Here is a 26225-nt window from a genome sequence, read left to right on the forward strand (position 1 = left end):
TTCCAACTAACTTATATCCTGCTACACCCTGCTGTGAAGACATCTGTGTGTACCAAAACATGCTCCGTCCTGTTGCTATTGGGGTCAAGCATTGTAAACCCTTTTGCAAGGGTCTGTAGAGGTCTTTTGGCAGCTTGGGATCCCGTGCATTCATTTCCCTGCTTTGCTAAAAGATCACATCTCTCAACTGCAACTGTAGTCATCAATATTAGCAGCAATCCATGGCCAATAATACTGCTCTCTGGTCAGAGCAGTCATCTTTTACTTGTGTCCTGATTGGTTATGAACTGTTACTGACACTCGAGGCCATCAGGAAGGATGAGTTGCTTCACCTCACTCTCCTTGTTATGAACCAGCCAATAGAGGACACCAGCCTCTTCCCTAATCCAGCACCTTAACAGTTTCTGTGCTGGTTTGGACTCCCTCATCAGCTGGTGCTGGGCTGAGTGGACGTTGGGCCTTTAAGTAATAGTGCAGTCTATCGATGCCCGCATCAATCAGCTGAAGCTGTCTGAGGTCCTCTTTCAAGGTGGATGGCAGAGATGAAGCCACTCAAGACTCTAGCTCCCTGGATCTGGGTTTGAATCTTGCTCTCAAATGCATCAATGACATTACATTGAATCTTGGTCTGAATGTCATGGGGAAATCAGAGTCAGAATGCCAGACTGCATGGTGACGGCTATAGCCCCCTCAGATTGGGTAGGGCTGGGTTGCCTGTGGTTGCTGTGGTTGTTGAGGCTATTCTCATTTTGAAGTGATCAGCCCCATCACAATTCCAACGCCTCTTTAGAGTGTCCCTTAAGTGGGATTGGCTGTAAGGCTCACCATGGAAGTTGAACTGAATCTGCACTTATTGTATAGGGATCTGTTCTGACTGTCCCTTCAGCCTGAAGTTTACATTCCACAAGTGCGCTGACAGTCACATCCCTGGTGGTAGCCTCTTTCTTGATCATAACAGTCCAATTCTTCCCCATGGTCTAAATAATATGATCCCCACATGTCAAAGAAAAATAATTGAGTTTGCTCATGCAACTCCATTTGGAGGTTCCCAAGCCCTTCTACTAGGTAGTCCTCTAGCTGCCTCTCCCTGCTTGATTTGGAGGAAGGATCCAAGAGGACAATGCTGTCGAATAACTTCATCAGGACCCAGGACACAGAGAGTAGATCCTTCCCTTTAGCTTGCTTGCACTCATAAAACCTCTGCTATAGCTGCATCAGGCTATTGCCTTCTCCAGCAGCCATAATTAGCACCACAAAGATCTGCTGTGGACTTCTTTGAACAGCTGTTCCTCCTCTCTAGTATTTTCTGATGGGCTTTCCCACACAGATGTTTTATCATGAATGCGGCCTGTTCATTTGCATTGAGGCCCTGGAATCCATAACCAGCTGTGCATCCTTAATCCAGTTCGCAATCCCAGATCATTGGGCGTTTCTGGTCTTCCTCTGAATAGGCCCAGCTTCCTCCTCATAAGAAAGTAGAATATTTGACCAGGAACACCTTTTCCTTCCTCCGTGTTGTTAAAGGAATGCATGTTGGGAGCCTCTGTCTGGATATGGCCTAAAAGGGTCTTATTTCTTCCAAAGATGGCTGAGCCACAATTATAATGGAGCAGCCTCAACCACCCTCATGGATATTGCTAGTTTCTACGTAGCCACCATCCATTCCATCTCAGCTAGACACTTCTCAACCTCAGCCTGCCATGATATGTTCTGGAATCCTGCTGACTATGTCAGAAATGTAACATGAAACTACACAGATAGCCCAAAGATCAAGAAGCAGGGATTTTTTATTCCACTGGCCTCTGTTCATTAGAAACATGAAAGAAAATTAAAATTCAACATCGAAAACTTACCATTTACATAGATTCAAGCCTGTGGTTTATATCTGATTGAGGAAATCTTTTTGTCCATCTTATCCTTCTCCCCATCAAGCCTCCTTCCCCCAAAACACCCTTTCCTCCAGAGACTGTCTGTTTGACTGCTTCAGTTATCTTGCTTGGTGTTCTCCTTCACTGTTGCTACCTGCTGCTGAAGGTTCCAAGACAAATGTATACAAATGAAGTATACTTCTTCAAAAAGATTGTCTAGTTTTTTCACTTGAATATGACAATTTTTCTGAAAGTTGTATCTCAAAGATCAAGGACTCAGTCCTAGATGCTATGTCAGAATGTCACCTGCTGCAGAAAGTACAGGGGATGGAGGCTGATAACATTAGGGCTGGTCTACAGTGATGAAGTGCCTCTCTGATTGTGTTTGCAAGAACAGATTGGTCTTTAGGTTGGGGGCTTTGGAAAGACTGTTTGATGATTTCACCTTTTCCCAAAAGCTGCAAACCATGTTTCCATCAAGTTAATGTTTGGGCATTGTTTTAAAACTTCTTTAAAAAGATTTACTCTTCCTTACTCTGATCAAATGTGGAGCTCTGCTTCTATTGGGTTTGTGGTGCTGTCCTGGTTTCCAACTGAGAGTTGTGTTTCCTGATTCAGGAAACCCTTATCTCTACCACCCACTTAAAGTAGTGGTCTTTACAAAGGATGGATACAGACTCTAAAGGCCACTGGATAACAGCCAGGGCATAATGCTTCTGTGTTATAATTGTATTGGTGGCCATTGCAAAAGTTGACAAAATTACAGTGGGAGACTGCAAGAGCAATTGTATGTTCCTGGGTCCACGCTTTCTAATGTTACTTTCATAAACTCTGCTAATAGAATTCTATCTATCCTTGTCTCATGTGATGACATGCTGAAAAAGAACATGAGAAGGTCACTGAGTTATGCAAATACTCTTGCTGTGACTTTAAACAAATTCCTTGAAAATGATGTTATCTATCTGTTATCCAATCATGTTCCCTGTGACACTATTCTGGGAACTCATTCGTGTTAATATTGTTGGCACTTTAATTGCAAACATGTCTAGAACAGATTGTAGAATTAACATTTAATATACCCCATCTCCCACAAAGGTAATAATTTATCATTTTTGTTGATCACTTCTTAATCAAAGCTTTCTAGTGTTCTAAACCATCTCTAAGCAACCATTACAGTTCTTCAACATTTTGGAGTTCATTTTAAGGTTAATTTAAATTTGAAAGGCTGTATATTTGCTTGTGGGGGGTAATGATGCCATAATGGTAATGTCACTGGCCTAGTAATCCAGAGTTCCCATCTAATGCTCTAGGGAAATGGATCCAAATCAGACCACAGAGCTGGTGGAATTTAAATTCCTATTAATAATTCTGGAATTAAATTGAGTCTTGGTGATTATGACCATGAAACTATGATTGATTTTTGTAAGAATCCATCGGGTTCATTAATGCCCTTTAGGGAATTAAATCTGCCATCCTTACCTGGTGCACGAGTAGGACTGCATGCTAAAGAAGTCAATCTGTGCATTCCCCAACCAGAAACCTTAGATGAACTGAGACGGATGACTCAGACCTATACAGAAAATCCAGATATGACCTTCACAAAGCCATCGGGGACGTCAAGAGGCAGTACCGGACAACACTAGAGGCCCAAACCAACCATACAGACTCTCACCTCCTGTGGCAAGGCCGAAACAACATAACAGGATACAAAATGAAGCAGAGCAAGACAGTGGACAAAGACACATCCCTCCCTGATGTGCACAATGCTTTCTAAGATCAGATCGAGCAGAATGCCAGTGTCACCTGCCCTGATATCCCTGAATGCACCTGTTCCCTCCGTCAACACTGCAGATGTCAGATTGATCTTCCTGGGAGTCAGCCCAAGGAAAGTGATGGACCCGAATGGATTTCCTGGCTGTGCACTTCGATCCTGTGCAGTCCAGTTGGTGGGGGTATTCACTGACATCTTCAGCCTTTTCCTCCTACAAGCTGAAGTCCCCACCTGCTTCAAGAAGACAACTATTATCCTGGTACCTAAGAAAGCACATGCAACGTGCCTTAATGGCTACCGCCAAATGGCTCTGACCTTCATAATTGAAGTGTTACGAAAGGCTAATCATGGTCCACATCAACTGTAGTCTCCCAGCCTGCTTCAATCTCCTGCAATTTGCCTACTGACATAACAGGTTCACAGCAGATGCCACTTCTCTAGCACTGCACAGAAAATCTGGACAACAAGGACATCTATGTCAGACTCCTGCTCATCGACTACAGCTCTGCCTTCAACAAAACTCCGAGACCTAGGTTTTGGCTCCGCCCTGTGCAACTGGATCCTCAGCTTCCCGTTCCAAGTACCACAATCAGTAAAGATAGGTAACTGCACCTTTACCATGATAACCCTCAATACTAGAACCCCCCCAAGGATGTGTTCTCAGCTGCCTACTGTACTCCCTGTACACCCACGACTACGTAGCCAAATTCTGAATGAACGCCATCTACAAGTTTGTTGACAACACCACCTTGGTAGGATGGATATCAAACAATGATGAGTCAGAAGACCGAAGGGAGAAAGAGGGCTTAGTGATGTGGTGCAATGATAACAATGTCTCTCTCAATGTTCACTTCAGAAAGAAAGAAGGAGAATGCATCCCCATCTATATCAATGAGCAGAGGTTGGGAGGATTGAGACTGTACGGTTCTTAGGAGTGACGATAACTGACAACATGCCCTGGACCTCCCATGTAGATTCGATGGTCAAGTTGGGAATGGGCAACAAATGCGGATCTTGCCAGTTACTTCACATCCCATGAAAGAAGAAGTAGAACAAAAAACCTTGCAGTTCAGAAGTTCTATTTATGTTGGATAATCAGTTAAAGTTATTTTGTGTATTTGAGCGAGGAAAGTATTTTTGAACATAAAGAGGACAATGAGTTAGAATGTGAGCTCTATAGAGAGATGTCTCTTTCTGCCTAAAAAGGTGCTGCTGACTAGTGATAGTATGAGAAATAGAAAGACACGGATAAATGGTTGCAAGGAAACAGGATCTTTTTTACTTTTGGCAGTAAAGAACTGAACAAGAGAGAACTTGAGGAATATGCATTAAATACTTGGATTTTTAAAAGATTTTGACTGTGTCTCAGAACAAGAGTTCTGTGAGATTAGAGGACTATTCATCAGTTGCATAAGCAATTATTTGTATTCTCCTGAGGTAGAGGTTTGTATTAAAGGTAATGGTTTTGCATGGAACCTTTTAAGTAGTGATTGGTGAGAAGACCATAGTTTATAATGATCGATATTAACAAGCTTGTTGAAGGTATTTGGAAAACTCAGCAGGATCATAGACAACAGAAATATTTGTCCTAGTTTTAAAACAGTTAATAAGGAAAATGTATAACTACAGTTAGATCTGGATATAATGATGTGATGACCTATATCTGGCAAATTATATTTAATGCTGGTTAAGTATAGTGTTATGCCTAGTGCCAAATATTTGTATGCCATGAGAATTCCAAGCTAAAGTCTATTGAACAAGAGAGCCACTTAAGTATAACAATGTCTGAGACTGTAAAGGATCATCAATAGTTCTACAGTGGTCAGTTAGAATAGAATAGAATATTCTTTATAGAATATCTTTTATTGTCATGTGTACTGCAGTAAAGAAGTACAGGAGTACAGTGAAAAGTTTTTATAATGGTTGCCTCTAATGGTGCCATCTTAAGTACAAATCTTGGATACAAAAGAGGAATAAAAGGAAAAGTAGTAGCATTGCTTACAGTGTCTAAAAAATAAGTTAGACATAAGATAGTTATAACAAAGTTAATGGATTGACATAACACTCCAATAAAGAATTTCAGACCAATATTACATTGTAGCAGCTCAGTGAGGACGTGGTCTGACTGCCTGCACCAGGCCCCAGGCCAACAACAGTCCCACTCTACTCCAAACCTCCAGTCTGCTTTGTCATTTGGCTTGATGGCTGGCTTGCAATACACAGCAATGACAACAGCATGGCTTCAATGATAACACAGTGTGGAGCTGGAGGAACATAGCCGGCCAGGCAGCATCAGAGGAGCAGGAAAGTTGACATTTTGGGTCGGGACCCTTCTTCAGAAATGGGGGAGGGGGATGGGGATGGAATGTGTCACAATGATGCCACCCAGAAACTGGAGGAGCAGCACCTCATATTCCGCCTCGGGAGCCTACAACCCAATGGTCTCAATGTGGACTTTACCAGTTTCAAAATCTCCCCACCCCTGGCCTCATCCCATGACCAACCCTCCCTCTCATCCCCGCCTCGTTTACCTGACACAAACTGTCCATCTTCTCTTCCACCTATCCGCTCCTCCCACCTCACTGACCAATCCCCACCACTCCCTACCTGCACTCACCTATCACCATCCCACCTACCTTCTCCAGCCCCATCCCTCCACTCTGTTTTTAATTCTGAGCTCCCTTCCCCCATCCCCCATTTCTGAAGAAGGATCCTGATCTGAAACGTCAACTTTCCTGCTCCTCTGATGCTGCCTGGCCTGCTGTGTTCATCCAGCTCCACACTGTGTTATCTCTGACTCCAGCACCGGCAGTTCTTACTATCTTAGCATGGATTCAATTCCAGCACTGGCTGAAGTTACTGTTGAAGGGCTGTCCTGTTATCAGATGCATGGTGACTCCCAGGTTAAACCACCAGCAGTTATCTCTCTCTAATGAGAGAGCAGCCTTATGGTTCGGTAGAGCTATGGCAACGTTACCTTCTTGCAAATAGTTCTGCAGAGCAAATAAGAGTATTTGGGTTAATCAGTAGAATAATCCTGCATTTTTTAAAAAAAAGCTTATGGTGTTCTTTTAAAACAAAACCTTTGTTTAGAATAGGGTTCAAATTTGCAGTCACTGGCAGGTGTAGCGAGACCATGGAAGAGATTTGGAGAGTGATTACTAGTTCAAAGACATTGAGGTGCATAATAGGAATGGAGAGCTGGATCTCGTTAGTCTAAAGAAGTCAAGCATTCAGAAAGATTTGATTTGAAGTATTTAGAATAATGAAGGAATTAGACTGTGGCTGGACTATTTGAATAGGTAGTTTTAGGGAAAACGAGGAACTGCACATAAGTTACTTAAACTTGGAATCAGGTGAGTTGGCAAGAAGATGAGATAACAAGGTGTAGAGCTGGATGAACACAGCAGGCCAAGCAGCATCAGAGGAGCAGGAAGGCTGACGTTTCGGGCCTAGACCCTTCTTCAGAAATCAAGAAGTTTTGTTTCATACAGAGGATTGAGACCTTTGGAATGGGTTGCTGGCCCAATGCCAAATGCAGATTTGCTTCAAGAATTCAGAAGACAGACAGTCAAGTTCCCTCTTGTGGCAGAAAGTTGTGGACAAAAGAGAGCTAGGAGGCAAATTTGATGTGCCTCGTGGTCATGGTGGCCTCCTGACACCCATTTTGATAAGCAGAATATTAGAGAAGAACTTCCCAGAATATTTCTCCATCAACACCTGCCCTTAATTTGTTTTCAAATAAAAGCAAAATACTGTGGATGCTGCAAGTCTGAAAGAAAAACATAAAATGAAGAGTCATACTGGACTCAGAGTGTTAACTCCGTTTTTCTCTGTCCATAGAAGCTGCCAGGCCTGCTGAGTTTCTCCAGCATTCTGTGTTTGTTCCTGCTTTTCTTTTCTCTCCCTGATGTTACATGGCTGCTGGTAGAGAGGGAGCTCATGATGTTTCATTGCAATACAACTGTACGGGCAATGGCCCAGATGATTTATTTTTTCTCTGTCCATCCTTATTGTATGCTCATTGTAGTGTAAATCACTTTCACTTACTTTCAGTTGTAGGTGATCATGCTACCTGTACATTTCTTGATTTTCTTGAATATCCTTTTTTTGAAAATGATATGAAATGCCTTCCCTCGTGCTGTCTCAATATAAATATCAGAATTATTTGAAATCCAGGGAAATCTGTATTGTTGGCTCCATGATCATTTGTTTCCCTCCGCATTTATAAATATGTTTTGTCTTTCAAACAGCAAATGCCAAAAAGCATAGATACAGAAGAGGGTCTCCCAGAAGACGTGCTGAGGATGATCGCTCAAGCAGACATTAGAAGTATCAATGATCTGGAAGACCTCCTGGGTATTGAGGCCAAAGGTCAGTGTTCTGCAGAAGTATGACCAAGAGCCTGATTAGGCTGGGACTGTGTTTTTTTCTACAAAAGTGAAGGCTGAAAGAGGCTTTGAGAATTGTGAAGTGAAGGTGTTTCCACTTGTGGGGCAGTCCAAAACCAGAAGTAATACCTCTAAAGCAGTGACCGATAAATCCAGTAAGAAATTCAAGCTCAAGTTCCTTACTGAGATGAGAGAGAATGAGGGACTTGCTACCACATTAAATGGTTGAACTGAATGACACAGATGCTGAAGGGAAAGTGTGATAAGTACAAGAGGAAGAATAGAATGATGTGCTGGCAGAGTGAGATTAAGGTAGGGGAGGAGTTTTGCGTCCTCCCAGAAGTTAAAAAAAACCATAAAACTTTCAAAAGGCACAAACTGGTCTGACTTGTCGTCTTTACCTCAGAATAGTGTTCCAGTTTGACCACCATAAGACATAAGAGCAAAAGTAGGCCATTCAAGCCATAGAGTCTGCTGTCATTCAATGAGATCATGGCTGACCTGATAATCCTCAACTCCACTTTTCTTCCATTTTCTCATAACTATTGATTCCCTTACTAACTAAAAATCTATCTCACACTTGAATATACCCAATCTCAATAGCCCTGTGTGGTAAAGAATTCCAGAGATTCACAACTCTTTGCGAAAATAAATTTTTCCTCAACTTTGTCTAAAATGTGCCACACCTTATTCTGAGATTATACATTCTAGTCTTAGACTCTCTGACATGGGGAAACTAGTATGTCAATTTCCAAATATTACTTTTTCTTAATGGATTTTCCATTGGGATATTTTTTTTTCTTTATTCATTCACGGGATGAGGGCGTCGCTGGCTAGGCAGCATTTATTGCTCATCCCTAATTGCCCAGAGGGCAGTTAAGAGTCAACCACGTTGCTGTGGATCTGGAGTCACACGTCGACCAGACCAGGTAAGGATGGCAGTTTCCTTCCCTAAAGGACATTATTAAACCAGATGGGTTTTTCTAACAATTGGCAATGGATTCATGGCCATCATTAATTCCAGATATTTATTGAAATCAAGTTCCACCATCTGCCATGGCAGATTCGAGCCCGGGTCCCCAGAGCGTTATCTGGGTCTCTGGATTAACAGTCCAGCAATAATACCACTAGGCCATCATCTCCCCAATTCATTTTGAAAAAAATGTGCGATGAGAACCTGTTGTAATGTAATCCACCTGAGAACATGGTTTTAACAGTACGTTTCCAGGACTGGGGTTTTATTGGTAGAATAGAAGGGAAATACCATTCTTTATTTGTAGGATGAATTTTTTTTTCCACTCACTCGTGGGATGTGAGTGTCACTGACTGGCCAGCATTTATGGCCATTCCCTAGTTGCCCTTGAGAAGGTGGTGGTGAGCTTCCTTCTTGAGCTACTGCAATTCATGCGCTGTAGGTTGACCCACAATGCCCTTAGGGAGGGATTTCTAGGATTTTGACCCAGCGACAGTGAAGGAATGGCCATATATTTTCACATCAGGATGGTCAGTGGCTTGGAGGGGAACTTGCAGTTGGTGGTGTTTCCATCTATCTGCTGTCCTTGTCCATCTAGATGGAAGTGGTTGTGGGTTCAGAAGGTGCTGCCCAAGGATCTTTGGTGAATTTCTGCAGCGCATCTTATAGATTGTACACTCTGCTACCACTGATTGTCAGCTGTGGAGGGAATGGATACTTGTGGATGAGATGGCAATCAAGTGGCCTGCTTTGTCCTGGATGCTGTCAAACTTCTTGAGTATAGTTGGACCCACCCAGGCATCAGGGGATTATTGCATCTTATTCCTGCCTTGTACCTTATAAATGGTGGACAAGTTTTGGAGAGTCAGAAAGTGAGTTATTTCCTGCAGGATTCCTAGCCTCTAACCTATTGTTGTAGCTATTGTTAACAAATCCAGTTGTGTTTTTGGTCAATGGAAACCCCCAGAATGTTGTTAGTGCAGGATTCAATGATGGTAACACCATTGAAGATCAAGGGTTACTAGTTAGATTGTCTCTTTTTGGTGATGAACTTAGCCTGCCATTTGTGTGGTGCTAATGTTACTTTCCACTTGTCAGACCAAGCCTGCATATTGTCCAGATCTTGTTGCATTTCATTTGAATATGGACTGCTTCAGTATCTGAGGAGTTGTGAATGGTGCGTAATCATCGGTGAACATCCCCATGCCTCACCTTATGATGCAGGGAAGGTCATTGATGAAGGAGCTGGCCTTCGTCCATCTTCTGTCCCCTCAATGAAAGTCACCCTGTGCACCAACCAGTAGGAGGAGTGACAGCTAAGCACCCAGTAATTCTCAACTCAAGACAGTTCAGCGGTGCCCTGCTGCACCAATACCCCTCTGAGAGGGACCAAATACATCTAACAGGGCAGATTCAGGTTGCAGAACCTGCACCTAATCAGGAGATGTCCAGCAGGCTGGAGCCTTCCATGGCCCAGATTACCAAGGATACCCACCAAAGTCATTTGAGACAAAGCAGCAAAGCAGTCAGGAGTCTTCCTCAAGCTCTGCTGCTGCAGCTGGACTGCTATAAGGATGTGGTAGTAGTAAAAAATAACTAATGAACATTGAAGTTACTTTGAGAACAAAGAACAATGAACAACACCACACAGGAACAGGTTCTTTGGCTCTCCAAGCCTGCACTGACTCATTTTGTCCTTCCATACAAAAACAGTCTTCACTTACAGGTTCTACATTCCCTTCTTATTCATGCATTTGTCCAGGTGCTTCTTGAATGTTGCTATTGTGTCCGCTTCCACCACCTCCTCTGGCAGCGCTGGAACCTTTGTCTGAAAAACTTCCCTCGAACATCTCTTTTAAACTTCCGCCCCTACACCTTCAACCTGCCTCCCCTAGTAATTGACTCCTCCACTCTGGGAAAAACACACATATTTTCCATTCTATTCATGCCATTCACAATCTTATAAACTTCTATCAGATCACCCTCAACCTCCTGTGTTCCAGTGAAAACAAACCCATTCTATCCAACCTTTCTTCAAAGCTAAAATCCCCCATAGTAGGCAACATCCTGGTAAACCTTTTCAATACCCTCTCCAAACCATCCACATCTTTCTGGTAGTGTGGTGACCAGAACTGTATGCAATATTCCAAGTGTGGCCTAACTAAAGTTCTATAAAGCTGCAGCATAACTTGCCTATCTCTGTCAATGCCCCTTCCAATGAAAGCAAGCACACCATAGGCCTTTTTTACTACATTATCCACCTGCGCTACCACCTTTGGACCTGTACATCCAGATATCTCTGCATATCAATGCTCCTAAGGGTTCTGCCATTCACTGTGTAATTTACACGTATACTTGACCTTCCAAAATGCATCACCTCACATGTGTCCGGATTAAACTCCATCTGCCATTTTTATGCCCATGTCTCCAACTGATCTATATCCTGCTTTATCCTCCAACAATCCTCCTCATTATCCACAACTTCACCAAACTTTGTATTATCCGCAAACTTACTAATTATTTTCCTCCAAATCATTTATGTAGACAACGAGTAGCAGAGGTCCCAGCACCAATCCCTGTGGAATACCACTAGTCACAACTCTCCATTCCAAAAAGCAGTTTTCCAGCACTACCCTCTGTCTCCTATGGCTAAGCCAGTTCTGTATCCATCTTGCCAGCTCACCCCTAATATCATGTGACTTCACCTTGTGTACCAGTCTGCCATGTCAAAGGCTTAATTGAAGTACGTCTAGACAATATCAACCGCTTTTACCTCATCAATCATATTTGTCACCTCCTCAAAAAATTCATAGAAGTTAATGAAGGACAACCAACACTGCTGAAAACTCTGCTGCCTATCACTAATAAGTCCATTTGCTTCTAAATGCACATCGCTTTTCTCCCTGAGAATCTTTTCCAATAATCACAGGTCTGTAATTTCCAGGATTATCCCTGCTACACTTCTTAAACAACGGGACAACACTAGCTATTCTTCAGTCCTCTGGGACCTCACCTGTGGCCAAAGAGGATACAAAGATGTCTGTCAATGCTCCAGCAATTTTTTCTCTTGCCTTCCTCAATATTCTGCGATGGATCCCATCAGGGCCTGGGGACTTACCTACCTTAATACTTTTTAAGATGCAAAACAACTGTTCCTTTTTAATAGCAACTTGGCTTAGAAATTTGACACTCCCTTCCCTGAGATCTTCCTCCAATTCCTTCTCTTTGGTGAATACTGATACAAAGTATTTGGTTAGGACCCCAACTACCTCTTCTAGCTCCATACATAGATTCCCTCCTTTGTCCTTGAGTCGGCCAACCTTTTCCCTGGCTACCATTTTGCTTTTTATATATGTGTAAAAAGCCTTGGGATTCTCCTTAATCCTATTTGCTAACAACTTGTCATGACCCGTTTTAGCCCTTCTAATTCCTTACTTAAGTTCTTTCCTACTTTCCCATTTTACTTCAAGAGCTTTGTCAATCCCCATCCTCCTAAACCTCATGTATACTTCCTTTTTCTTTATGACCAAGGCCATAACATCCCTGGTTCACATAACTTCCATACCTATCCTTCATTCTCACAGAAGCATGACGCTCCTGAACTCTTATCAACTTCCATTGGAAATACTCCCGTATATCCAATGTGGATTTACCCTCAAACAGCTGCCACCAATCAACATTCTCCAGTTCCTGCCTAATATTGTTGTAGTTTGCCTTTCCCCATTTTAACACCTTCACCCAAGCACTGCTGTTATCCCTATCCTTGACTATCTTAAAACTCATGGTATTATGGTCACTACTCCCAAAATGCTCACCCACTGAAACGTCACTCACCTGGCCGGACTCATTTCCCAAAACAAGGTCCAGTATAGCCCCTGAGATAACAAGGTGTAGAGCTGGATGAACACAGCAGGCCAAGCTGCATCTGAGGAGCAGAAGGCTGACGTTTCGGGCCTAAACCCTTCTTCAGAAAAATCAGAAAACAATTTTTTCTGAAGAAGGGTCTAGGCCCAAAACGTCAGCCTTCCTGCTCTTCTGATGCTGCTTGGCCTGCTGTGTTCATCCAGCTCTACACCTTGTTATCTCAGATTCTCCAGCATCTGCAGTTCCTACTATCTCCAGTATAGCCCCTTCCCACTTTGGGTGTATGTGCGTCTGCCAACCTTCTGTATAATGTTACATTTGACACAAACACTGCACCTTGTACAACAGGCCTACTGTCTTTCTCTTTTAGCTATTTATGGTCTCCTTATAGACTACGTTGTCATTGAGCTTGATTGTATAGGGCACAGCAGACAATTACTATTCTGGAGATACTGATCAGCAAGTACTGAGTGATCCTCCTGAGCACTCCTCAGGCAGTTGAAGCGCATCTTTGGAAAATTAATTGTCTAATCACTAATGGCTACAATGGAAGCATGTGTTGCATCTAATGATATTTGGCATCAGTCTGAGAGTTTTGCACTCGGATCATTAGCCTTGCCTTTTGGGGGTATCATTTGTCATCCATGAGCCAGACGTGGAGATGATGCCAGGAGAGTAAACTTTCAAGGAACCTGGGAATTTTGCCAAATGCAAACATTATGATAGTTCTCTGGATAGCAGGTGCAAACCTGCAGGAATTGTTGCCTGTAGTCCCAAACAAGCTGGACATTAAAGGAGTGAAATTACTTTGTGTTTGAGAATCTGGCTGAATGATGCCATAGAGTTCTGAGCACCACAAGCATTCTGTTGATGACCCCATGCAGTTGAGGGAACTCAGTGGTGACTGTAACTCCAGTAGCTTGGACATCTTAGCTTTCTGGGTCTATGGTAAGCTGGACAAACTGTATTATTTCCCTGTAAAAGATGGTGAACATATGAACGCAGCTGTGGGCTGTCACACGTGTCCTCAGTGAAGGTTTCAATGGAACTGATGGTGGGGAAGTTCAATTCTGCTGTAATCTTCAGTGTCACAGACATAGTGCTTCCCTTTTTAAGCTACATGGCTGCAGGTCTGTCTGCAGGAACTGAAAGATCTATGTAACAGCCTCCCGAGACAGGCAACCACATCTCTGACTCTGCCTGTCCCTCATACACAGGAAGCTGTAATGCTTTGAGTACAGTCTCTCGGTTTTGCTCGTAAGCTTTGCAGACTTTGCTCTTCCTGTGCTGCTTCTTCCACAGCTGCAGCTTTCAGAGAATCTCTGTCTCTGTTGGTGTTGTTCATCCCTTAGTTTCCTCCTGCTTCTTCCACTTAACCTTAATAAAGCTAGTATAGCTGCTGGGTTAGGCATCTGGCATAAAAGTACTGATCTATGAAGAAATATCAGGGATGAGAGGTATGTTTTCTATTTGATATCATGACATGTTCAATACACCCATTTGGCCTTTATCAGACTGATTATGTCTTGTGACAAAGCCTGCTGTACAGCCAGAGGTGAGCTGCATCATCCATGACCACTGACTGGTTTTTCTCTTCCAAATGCTGCCACGTGCATGATGGCCATGATACTTACACAGCTTGCCATGCGTGTTAGCTCAATCTGGTGAGTCTTGTCGGTCTTCATCATTCCTATAATACAGCCTGACAATCTGAGAAACTACAACGATTTCATCTCCATGTCCTTAACTTCCATCCGTATAGACAAGGTTGTGAACGCTCCTGCATAGCCTAGTGTGGAATAACCTCTCCAGCACCAGCGCCACTGCTGGTCATTTCTGGGTGCCCTACGTCTGAATTAGGAGCAGGAAAAGGCCATTTGGCTCCTTCAGCCGTCCCCATCCCCCATTCAATAAGATCATGCTGATCTATGTGGTAACAAGGCCTGGTGTGTATGGTTGGGGGCTGGGACATGGGAGAGTTCAGGCCCTAAAATTATTGAACTAGAGATTGAGTCCGGAGGGCTGCAGAGTCCCCAAGTGAAAAATGAGGTGTTGTTCTTCCAGCTTGCGCTGAACTTTGGTGGGAAACTGCAGCAAGCCTGAGACAGAGATATCAGCCAGGGAACTGGGTGGTGACAGGCAACTGGAAGCTCAGGGTCTTTTTTGCGAGCAGAACGTAGGTGTTCTGTGAAGCAGTCATCCAGTCTGTTTTGTTTCCCACATTGTGAGCAGCGAATGCAGTAGACTAGATGGTGGGAAGTGCATGTAAAGTGCTGTTTCACCTGGAAGGTATGTTTGGGCCCTTGGATTCTGAGGAGGGAGGAGGTAAATGGGCAGGTGTTTGGCAATTGCAGGGAAAGGTGTTGTGGGGCTATGGGGGAGTGTTGGGGTGAAGGAAGAGTGGACAAGGGTGTCCTGCAGGGAATGGTCCTTGCGGAAGGCGGGCAAGGGAGGGGGAGGGAATATGTGTCTGGTGGTGGAAATGGCGGCTGATGATCTGGATGTGGATGCTGGTGCGATGGTAGGTAAGGACATGGGGAACCCTACCGCTGTTGTGGGAGGGAAGAGAGGGAGTAAGGGCGGAAGTGCGAGATGGGTCGGACCCTGGTGAGAGTCCTGTCGACAACAGTGCTGGGGAGTCCTCCGATGTGTGGGCGTGCTCTGAAGCCATCATGCTGGGGGATGGACACCTACATCTGCCTGCAAAAAAGACCCTGAGCTTCCAGTTGGCTGCCACTTTAACACACCACCCTGTTCCCTGGCCAACATCTCTGTCTCAGGCTTGCTGCAGTGTCCCAGCAAAGCTCAGGGCAAGCTGGAAGAACAACACCTCATTTTCCGCTTAGGAACCCTGCAGCTCTCCAGACTCAATATCGAGTTCAATAATTTTAGGCCCTGAACTCTCCCATGTCCCAGCCCCAACCCCACACACCAGGCCTTGTTATCACAAAGTCTGCCATTACACACCCCCTGTTGTTAGCCACTAATTGTCTGCATTAAAAGCTATTCGATCTCCTAACCAGATCGTTATCCACTCAAAGAACAAAGAACAAAGAAGATTACAGTACAGAAACAGGTCCTATGGCCCTCCAAGCCTGCACCAACATGCTGCACGTCACAACTAAAACCCCATACACTTCCAGGGACTGTATCCCTCTATTCCCATCTTATTCATGTATTTGTCAAGACGCCCTTTAAAAGTCACTATAGTATCTGCTTCCATTACCTCCCCCGACAACGAGTTCCAGGCATCTACCGCCTTCTGTGTAAAAAACTTGCCTTGTACATCATCTTTAAACCTTGCCCCTCGCACCTTAAACACATGGCCCCTGATAACTCACCCTTCCACCCTGGGAAGAAGCTTCTGACTGTCCACTCTGTCCATGCCCTTCATAATCCTGTAGACCTCTAACAGGTCGCCCCTCAACCTCCGTCGTTCCAGTGAGAACAACCCAAGGTTCTCCAGCCTATCCTCATAGCTAATGCCCACCATACCAGGCAACATCCTGGTAAACCTTTTCTGTACCCTCTCCAAACCACCACATCCTTCTGGTAGTGTGGCCTTTGTCTGTCCAACTGTTCTTCTCTCTGTTTGGGCTCTATCGCCACCTATTGTTTACTCCTTACAGCCCCCCGCTTCCCCCCGCCCTATCTACTGCATATAAAGCAACATTTTCCTAGCTACCACCCAGTTCTGAGGAAGTGTCAACAGGCCCAAAATGTTAACTCTGATTTCTCTTCACAGATGCTACCAAAACTGCTGAGTTTTTCTAGCAACTTCTGTTTTTGTTCAAATCCTATAATGGCCAATAAAATCTGGTTTTAAAATGAATGATAGTCTAATGAATGATATAAAGCCAGAAGGTTTTGGAGAAACTCAGCAGGTCTAGCAAGATCCATGGAGAGAGAAATAACGTTAATGTTTCAACATCAGTATAACTCTGTTCATGTTAAAATGAATAGCTTTTAGTCTGTTCTGAGGAGAAATTCAGAAGTTCTGACAAAGGGCCTCTGGACTCGGAATGTTAAATCTGTTTCTCTACGCAGATGCTACCAGACCTGCAGTATTTCTATTGCACTTTCTGTTTTGATATAGGGCAATCAATGTTTTCAGCTCACTGTGTTCATCCACTTTGAAATAATAGCTCTGCTGTCATCATTGCAATTGCCATGACAGACGGGCACAAAACTCTAAACCAAAAGGCTGGTCACTCCTCTCCAACCTTTGTAGTTATACACAGTCCCCTTTCCCATTCCACAATCCACATTCCTAAAGAAGGCCACAAATACCACAATTACTAGCCTGTTGTTCCACTAAATATACATGAAGAGACACACACATACAGGATTCTTCACATGGACGTCATTTAGCACCTTTCCACCCATTACTGATCATTCTGATCTGGTTAGATATTATCACAATTTTCACCTTCCTCTACCAACCCCACCCTCACACAAACAAACCCACTATGCAATGCAAAAATATTTTTCAGATTCATTCTAATTTCACCTCTGTATAATCATTCCAAATGATTAGAACCTCAATAATAAGCTGTTAAATCTGTAACTTTCAGTTATGCAGACCTCTTATGACAATGATATCATTCGGTTACCAATACTTATAGGATATTTTCAATGCTAATATCTTTGAGAGTTATAGTAATAATTCAAATTTGTGTAACAGTCCTTTAATGCTGGCTTCTCTGAATACAGTAAAAATCTCATGCATTCATTATCATTTGAAATTTAAGTTTAGCAATAATAAATTGCTTCAGAAGTTTTAAGTTTTCAGTACCAAAATATATCCCTTCTGAACCTGTTAAATGGTTTTGATTTCCAAACTGGTGTTAGAATTGCTTCACAGTTGCCTATTGCTGGTGTCAAAGTGAGAAATAACCTTCACCCTGCTGGTTTGATTTTGAGTCTAAAGTCTTCAGGGTCTATGAAACATGACACCACTATATGTTTCAGCTGCCTATTGATTCAACACCTTCAAAGTAATAAATAGTAAAGTTGTTTTATAACTATGATAACACATGCAAATTTATAAATTTTTAGACTTACGTCTCCTCCTATAGAGGATGAAAAAAATCTCAAAAGCTATGAAATCTTGGTTAACCTTAGTAATTCTTGGACTGACAGCCATGTTGTATAATTTATATGTTAACTTATTATAATGACTTCTGGGGGCCCACCCGAGCAAATCAACATGGGCTGCAGGGCAGTGATACAGAGTAGCACATGAAAAAATGACTCCATGGTATAGTTCTGTCTGGGCAAGGAAATGTCAGCTAACTTCTGTCCTTGATAACTCCCATGGGTTTTTTCTTGCTGAGAATTCAAGTCTTTCAACCGTTCCAAGGCAAGGGAATAAAAAAATAGTGCTTTCTCAAACTAATGCTTCCATCAGTCTTGTGAAGCTCAAAGGCATAAGGCTGGACTCTCAGCTGTCTCAGTCATAGAATCATACAGCATGGAAACAGACCCTTCGGTCCAATCAGTCCATGCCGACCATGTTCCCATGCTAAACTAGTCCTACCCGTCTGCGCTTGGCACAAATCCCTCCAAACTTTCTTATTCATCTACTTATCTGAATGTCTTTTAATCATTGTAACTGCACACACACCGCCACTTCCTCTGGAAGTTCATTCCACACCCAAATCAGCCTGTGTAAAAGAAATTACCCCTCAATTCTTGTTTAAATCTTTTTCCTCTCACCTTAAAAATTTACCTGCTAATCTTGAAATCCCCCACACTAGGGAAAAGACACCTGCCATTCGCCTTATCTATACCTTCATTATTTTATAAAACTCTATAAGATCACCTCTCAACTCTTACGCTCTGGTGAAAAACCGTCTGAGCCTCTCTTTATAACTCAAACCCTACAATCCCAGCAATATCCTGGTAAATCTCTTCTATATCCTCTCAAGTACAGGTTCTTGCAGCCTTGTGGAGTAAATGATCATTTGGTGAGTTGAGCTCTTTAAAATGTAAAGGGACATTTTGATCTGATCATTTATAAAGCAAGGTTGATTAGCTCATGTATGAGACGGACTGGAGTAAACTTTAGAAAGTCCTGTGGATGGTTCAGGATTTGGATATGTGTTTGCAAATGTGATTTGTAACACATCAGATTTTAGTCCAGTCTTTCGGGAGTTGAAAATGAGGTTGTGTCATCAGTACTCACAGGCTTCATTACTCATTATATAATGAAGGGTACATCATCTGTTTGTGTTTCAGCCATAGAAATTCAATATATGACAATTCCCCAAGGGTTCTTGTAGTGTAGTGCTAGTGTTCCTACCTCGGAGCCAAGAAACTTGTATTCAAGTCCCATCTGTAACAACTCTAAATCTATGACAACCGCACAGGTGAGGTCTGCCTCTTAAAAAGAGGTTTAGTTTAGAAGGCTACGCTCAGGTTAAGCTGGGAACGTTTTGCATTACAGTATCTCTGCAATGCAAATTTAAGTTTATTTTCCCAGTCTTTCTTTTTTCACTAAAACCTCATTTTTACTGTGCTGCACTTGGAGTTTTTGTCCCACAGTCGTCCTGCAATATAGGTTGCAAATATGAAGACAAAGAAGATGAGAGCCAATCTATTAACTTTGCTTTTATTCTATGTTCTGCATGAGGACCATTAGCTATGATTCAAAATGATCACAGGGCCGGAGAAACCTGCACCCCCACTGTCAAAAATCATGCCACTCCCATCTCAGCCTTGTCAGAAGAGACTAGTTTTTAGTGGCAATGTAGTAGCAAAGATATGTGGATGGCCTAGAATTTGCCCAACACTTCTCATTGTCACCAAGGACACCATAACATTTAGCTGCTCTGCAGCAGGAATTTTCCAGGTCACCCTAGGAAACTTCTGTCAGACAAACCAGTCTCCAGTCCAGACGTTGCACCTCTGTTTTGGTTACTTTTCAACTATTATCATCCATTAACCCTTCCACTTCCTTCGGTTAGAAGGAAATATGTTTCCTTGTGGCCACCAAGGACACTCCATATACTCCCAGGACCAGTCTATGTATAAGTGCTGATTTCCCCTTGTGTGTTGAAACTTGCATTTCAATTGCATTTGATTAATAATAGTGGCCAGACAACAAACTAAGAAAAAAAATTATCTCCAGAGTGGCAAGTACATTCTTCTGAGGATAACCAGTGCTAATAGATACATTTCAGTATCTTGGGTTTTTGTGAAAAACATCAGGGGTCAAGTATTCTCAATTTATTTCACTAAAATGTTCTGGTTGTTTGAAAAGGCTCTTAATAAGCAAATGCCACCACATAGCTTTCATGAGAATGTATGCATGGCAAGGCAGGTTTCTTTCTATGCTATTTTCATGTTTTTTTTAACCTAGCTAGGCATAATTAAAAGAGCACATATTGAAGCTGACAAGGATAATAATCTCTTTCTTTTAAAACAATACTGGCTTAGTGTTTTCTTTTACTTCTTGGCCAATGGAAGAGTTTTATAATAGGTTCTATTTGGTCGTGACCTGGAACTGTAAAGATCTGTTATTTTTTCCCCTGTTTCCAGATTACAATAAAGCCTACAGAAACTACAGAGGGATATTGTCTATTTAGGGTTGCACAGTTATTGATATGAAAATGAGGTTTAAATGTGCTCATTGAATGTAATCATTCTACCTCAAATCACTGCAGTACTGGCTATCATTCTTATTCCTTGCATTTGAGATCCACTTTGGCTTGACGTGTGCTCAACTGGAATAATATGGAAGCAATGACCCACAGAACCCTTTGGAATTCAATGCTCTTATTCTCACAGTCCTTTATTGCTGGTTTGGGTCAACAACCAGAATAGATTTACGTAACAAACAAATCAAAACCAGATATTCAGCTCCGAGCCAGAGAAAGTAGGATTATGTTTGTTCTGATTAATTAGAAAAGAAAACCATATGTTTGCAAGACCACAAGCTACTTAGAGATGAAGAAGGCCATTTGGCCCATCGTAATTCAGTGATTGAGAGCAACCTTGAATGCTTTCTATTGCTGTATTTAATTGGGGTGGAATAGTATCTCCTTAGAGCTACAGAGAATCCTACAAACAGCTGAACTAAAGTTTTGCCATTTAACTGGTATTTATGCTGCCCATCATAACCTGGAATCTTAAATGCACAATTGAGTGGAATAATGTCTGCATTATCTTCCTTCTTTGCATTTGAACAGAGATGAACAAAGATATTGAACTTGCATTAATCATTATTCCTCAGCAGATGATACTCCCCTCGCCATCTTCATCGCACCTTCCTATTTCCTTTTATTTACGGATCACTTATTTACAGAGGACACACCACGAGTCAGTGGCTTGCAGATAAAAAGTGTTAACGGAGACGTCCAACGTTAGCTTGCAACAGTGTTTCTGACTTCTCAATTTGAGGAACAGATCCAGAAACAAAACATTATACTATTGTTTCTTAAATAGTAGGGTTTTCACCTGCACCACTCTACACAGAAGTCCATCTGAGTGTTGATCACACCTTATGTGAAGAGCAATTTTTGGACTCCCAGAATTATCTTCTCCCAGTTTGAAACATTTGCTAGCATGGAAAATAAACAGGAGGGAAATTAGCTTATCAATTAAGTTAACTTAAACACCATAAATTATTATGTACTTGTATTAGGTAAATATATCACAAATGCTTATATCATTTCCCTTTTTTTAGGGAATTTAAAAGAAAGAACAAATGTTGTTACAATATCTAAACTACGATTATTTGAATACTCACTTTGGGATGATAGTAAAAGTTTAGGATTTCATTTTATTTTTTAAAAAGTGAAGACAAATCAGCCAAGGAAGATAAATGGTGAAATAAAAATCCTCACACATAGATAAATGGACCATGTTCAGTTCAAACACAGTCGGAATGAGCAATGGTGCTATTATTGAGAATGGTACTGTGTGGCCCCTGAGAACTTGACTCAGGAAGGAGATGCAATTGGTAACAAGAGAATGGATTTTATGTTGAGGGCAAGGGATGAGCAGGAATAAGATCATTGCCTTATTCTTCCTGAAATTGAACTGAAAAGAAGTTGTGACTCATTGAAGATTTTTGATGTTGGACAAGCACATGGACAAAGATGTTGGAAAGGGTAGAACTGGTCATCTGGGTAATGGAAATATGGACTGGAATTAAGTGTCTAGTGCTGTTCCACAAGGATTTATACCCAGCCTTCAACTATTCATTGTGTTCATTCATGACCTCAATATATGGCTGTCTATTGAGTTATCCAGTTTTGCCACAAAACTTAGTGATTTAGTAACTAATATGGATGAGATCCTAAAATTACAAAGCGATATTGATTGATTATGTGAGTGGGTGAAACTGCGGCAGATAAATTTCCACCTAGTTAAGCGTGAGGCCATCGATTTTGGATCACAAAAGGTTTTAAAAATGAGTTTGATTTATATGGTAACAATCTAGGAAAGGCAGAGATCTAAATAGGTTAAATGAAGTGGTCACAAAATAAGAAGCAAAAACATGAATTAAATGTTAGGTATTATAACTAGAGGGTTAGAATTTATAGCTTCAGATCTGTAAATCCCTAGTTGGCCACAGCTGAAGTATTGTGTACAATTCAGGATGCTCCACGTTAGAAAAGATATATTGGCTTTGGAAGCTGTGAAGCCCAGATTCATCAAAATAGTACTATTTTCCCAAGGTTTAAAGTATGAGTGGGTCTCAAATGTATTTTTATTCCAACATATACAAATATTATTCCAGTTCAGCATAAGTCAAGCCAAAGTGGATCATAAATACAAGGAACAAGAATGAAAGCCAGTGCTGCAGTGATTTGTGACAGAACAATGACATTCATTGAGTACATTTAAGCCTCATTTTCATATCAATAAGTGTACAGCCCTAGTTTCTGTAGGCTTTATTGTAAACTGGAAACAGAAGAAAAACAGATCCTTACACTTTCAAGTCACAACCAAATAGCACCATAATAAAACTCTATCACTGGCCAAAAAAAGAAGCAAATGATCTGATTTAAAACTTATACATTTGTTTTAAAGTGACATTATTGTCCTTATAAGCCTCAATTTAAGTTTTATTAATTATGCCTAGCTAGGTCAAGAAAAAAAACAAATGATGATGAAAGCATGATGAGGGATAACCTAAACTAGGTTTGCATGCCCTAGAATATTGAAAGGGTGATCTGACTGAGTTCTTTCGGATTTTAAAAGGAGGGGTAGACAAAGGAACTTTTCCCAATGCTGGCAGAGTCTAAGAGAGGGGAACATATCCTTAAAGTCAAATTCAAACCCTTCGAGGGAGAAGATAGGAAACATTTCTTCGAGTAAATGGTGGTAGAAGTGTGAGATTCTCTCTGACAAAATGTAAGTTGATGCCAGTTTAATTAATAATTATAAATCTGAAATTGCTGCTAGAAAAGGGTATGAAAGGATATGGAACCAGGATGGGCAAATGGAGGTAAGATATATATCAGCCCTGATTGCAATATATGATGGAACAGACTCGAGGCATTAAATGGCTTTTAAGAGACTTTTAAGGAGTAGAATTGCTACCTGCTTCAGACCTGCTTTGAGGGATGAAGTTTGATCTTTTGATAGTTTATCAAAAAATAAATACAAAATGAAAGCTCAGACAAAGTCAATCTGACTTGAGCAAAACGATGGAGGAATTTGAGAAAAGGAACCTTCAGAATATGCTGAATCTCATTCAAGTGAGAAATATGAAAACTCATCGTGTATCTGTTTGTTCTCACCTGATGATAGCACCATTCAGAAACAAACTTAACAATAAGAGACTGTCGAAGTTTTACTTTTGATGAGTGTTATTCAAGTTGTCTCACGTGTGCTGGAGTTGTGGCATGTTTGGAAATATTCTGGTTGAGCATATTTTTCATGTGGCAGGTTAAACATCTCAGAGCAAAAAGCAGGCTCTTTTTTTATGGAGGCAGGATTGAAACATGAGAACAACATATCTGAGTAAGAAAACAAGTTAGCAATAAAAAGGATGTTGTGCATAAAATACTGCAACACCAGATGTAAACAAGTATGGTTCCAATCGCAAAGGAAAATATTGGACTACTGCTGTTGTAAAAGTCCCTGGAGCATAGAAAGAGATGACAGTTGTTCAAATCCATGCCACATGAAACAATTGATTGTTGTTGTGGAGCTAGTCTTTATTTTTAATGTCACATCGCTGACACACCATTTGTATCTTTCTCTATTAGGACAAAACTTCTTAGTTTTTAATGGCTCTGTTAAAATAGGTTACATGCTCAATATAGCCAGAATGACTTTAGTACATAAATCTGTGATTGGCTAAGAATAAATCCTGAACTGATTAGGAATGGCAAAAATTGATCCAAGAAATAATTATGAAGTATATCTTGTCAGTTTTGTATGTTCACTCAAGTATTGAAAGAAAAAGTACCATACTTAAATAAAGTCAGAATTACTAAAGAACAGCAAGAGGTGTCTCCCAGCTCTGTTGAAAGTCAGTCTGCGGACACTTTCCCGGTTAAATAGCATTTTTCAGTTTGGGTGAGAGGACAATTTGCTGCCGAATCTAAACCACAAGATCTCTGTTGTCTCCTTCAGCAGTGAAAGAAACAACTTGGCTGAATTCCAACCCTCATTTGCAACTAAAAAAGAGAAATAATCACCTAGGCTTGAACCATTAAACCTTACTCTTGGCTTAGTTCCACCAAACAGTCAATGTTTGAGGAGACAGAGCCTGGAGCTAGATTGTGCTTGTTCCTTTTTTTAACAACATACAGCTTTTACAAATTCAAGCATGTTTTCCAGAAAGAACTCATCACGTGAGCAAGCTGATTGATTTTGAAGATTGTCTGAAATATCATACCTGGTGGTTTAAATATTACAGACATTGACACTAAAATTATATTAGTGAATAATCATTGTCTGCTATGAAATCACCTACTTTGGTGAGGGATGACTGATTGGGCAATAAATCTAAATAATACAGAGCTAAGCTGTGACAATGCTAAGGGGTTAAATGTGTAACTTGTTCAATCATTAAAATTCCACAGTTGTACCAGTCTTTGACAAGGTAACAGGCATTCCATTGAAATATTAATTCAATCCTCTCAAACCTACTCTGTAGACCTCTATGCAATATGTCATTTGAAAATGTCTGTTATTTTCATTTTAGTTTCCTTTCTGCTTTCTAACAAGCTCACTAATATTTTATCCATCAAAGCACAAGTTGAACTATATGAACAGCATAGCATATCTGTTTATTCAGATGATTAATACTAAGTGTAGTTTTAAAAATGCTGACATTTGCCTTGTTTTGATATTAATCTTGTATGCACGTTGCTAAGTGCGTATGTGCACACTTTTATAAATGTATCATACTTCCACTTATGTTGATGCAGCTGGTGGCAATCTTCTGCCAATAAATAATGATCTTCATGTTATAAGAGGGTACTGAAGCTACATTGTAATGAATTAGCACTCATTATTCAAATTTATGTATGACTAGATTGTTCTTATTTTAGTCATAGTATCTCAAAAATACTCCCCAGTTATTGCCAGTCTAATTTTTAAAATGTATTTTCTTTCAATAGATCCTCCTGGCTTCAAACCCATGTACAAAATAGGTAAGCCGAACGTATGTACTCTTAGATTGACAGTTTAAATACAATGGGTGGTAAGGTTTAAGTTGCACTATCCATATTTGAGCTTCAATTCAGTGCAGACAAGCAGACACAGCATACAATGTAGCATTGAAATTTAAGGCGGTGGTTTGTTTTACTTTTTAAAAACGTCACTATATTTTGGATTTAAAGCAATATGAGTTGTTTTACTGTTAGTTCCATCACTCATCCAGTTGGTTTCAAGCTGTAGCTTTACGGCTGGCAAATTGGTGATAGAACTTAAGGAACCTGTTGAAAGTTATTCCATCTTTCATCTTTTATGCATTGGCATGGTAGCAAAACAAAGAAAAATCATATTACTAATTACATCAACTTCTGAAAAAGGTGGAAAGGTAAACTATGGAAGGCAAGCTCATCCTTATACAAAGTAACAACAAAAAAAATCTAAGGGGCCAACTTTAAAGGTGCAAAAACGAGTGCTGGAGCCATGACAACAATTGGCCTGCACCCACTGATAACAATGCGGGAAATATAACAACTTCATGTTGCCTTCTTATATCAGTGAATTTCACGTCTAATTGTGCTATAGTTTGGTTGGATACATCAGCAGCTGTCAATATCAAGAATGGCAAGCACTATTTTAATGTAACATATATCTCTTAAAGAGAAAAAGTGTTTGGACTTGTGCAGGCGCTAGCAGTCATACAGGAAGTGAATCTCACCTGAGAAGGTCAGCATGGA

The 26225-nt window shown here is 41.2% G+C and overlaps 1 protein-coding gene across 4 annotated transcripts in view; it reads left to right on the top strand.

The window, feature by feature from the left end:
* The window catches only part of LOC109936774 (platelet-derived growth factor subunit A-like), a 78754-nt gene that overhangs the window by 22423 nt on the left and 30106 nt on the right, over positions 1-26225 (top strand). For 3 of the 4 annotated variants that reach the window (XM_048610928.1, XM_048610931.1, XM_048610930.1), the window contains exons 2-3: positions 7893-8013; positions 25455-25487. In XM_048610928.1, the coding sequence (XP_048466885.1) occupies positions 7893-8013; positions 25455-25487 (154 nt within the window). The remainder of the gene's footprint in view (positions 1-7892; positions 8014-25454; positions 25488-26225) is intronic. The other variant, XM_048610929.1, reaches the window with a different exon arrangement.

This window comes from Rhincodon typus, chromosome 23 (genome assembly GCF_021869965.1).
Source record: "Rhincodon typus isolate 14 chromosome 23, sRhiTyp1.1, whole genome shotgun sequence".
Taxonomy (NCBI): Eukaryota; Metazoa; Chordata; class Chondrichthyes; order Orectolobiformes; family Rhincodontidae; genus Rhincodon; species Rhincodon typus.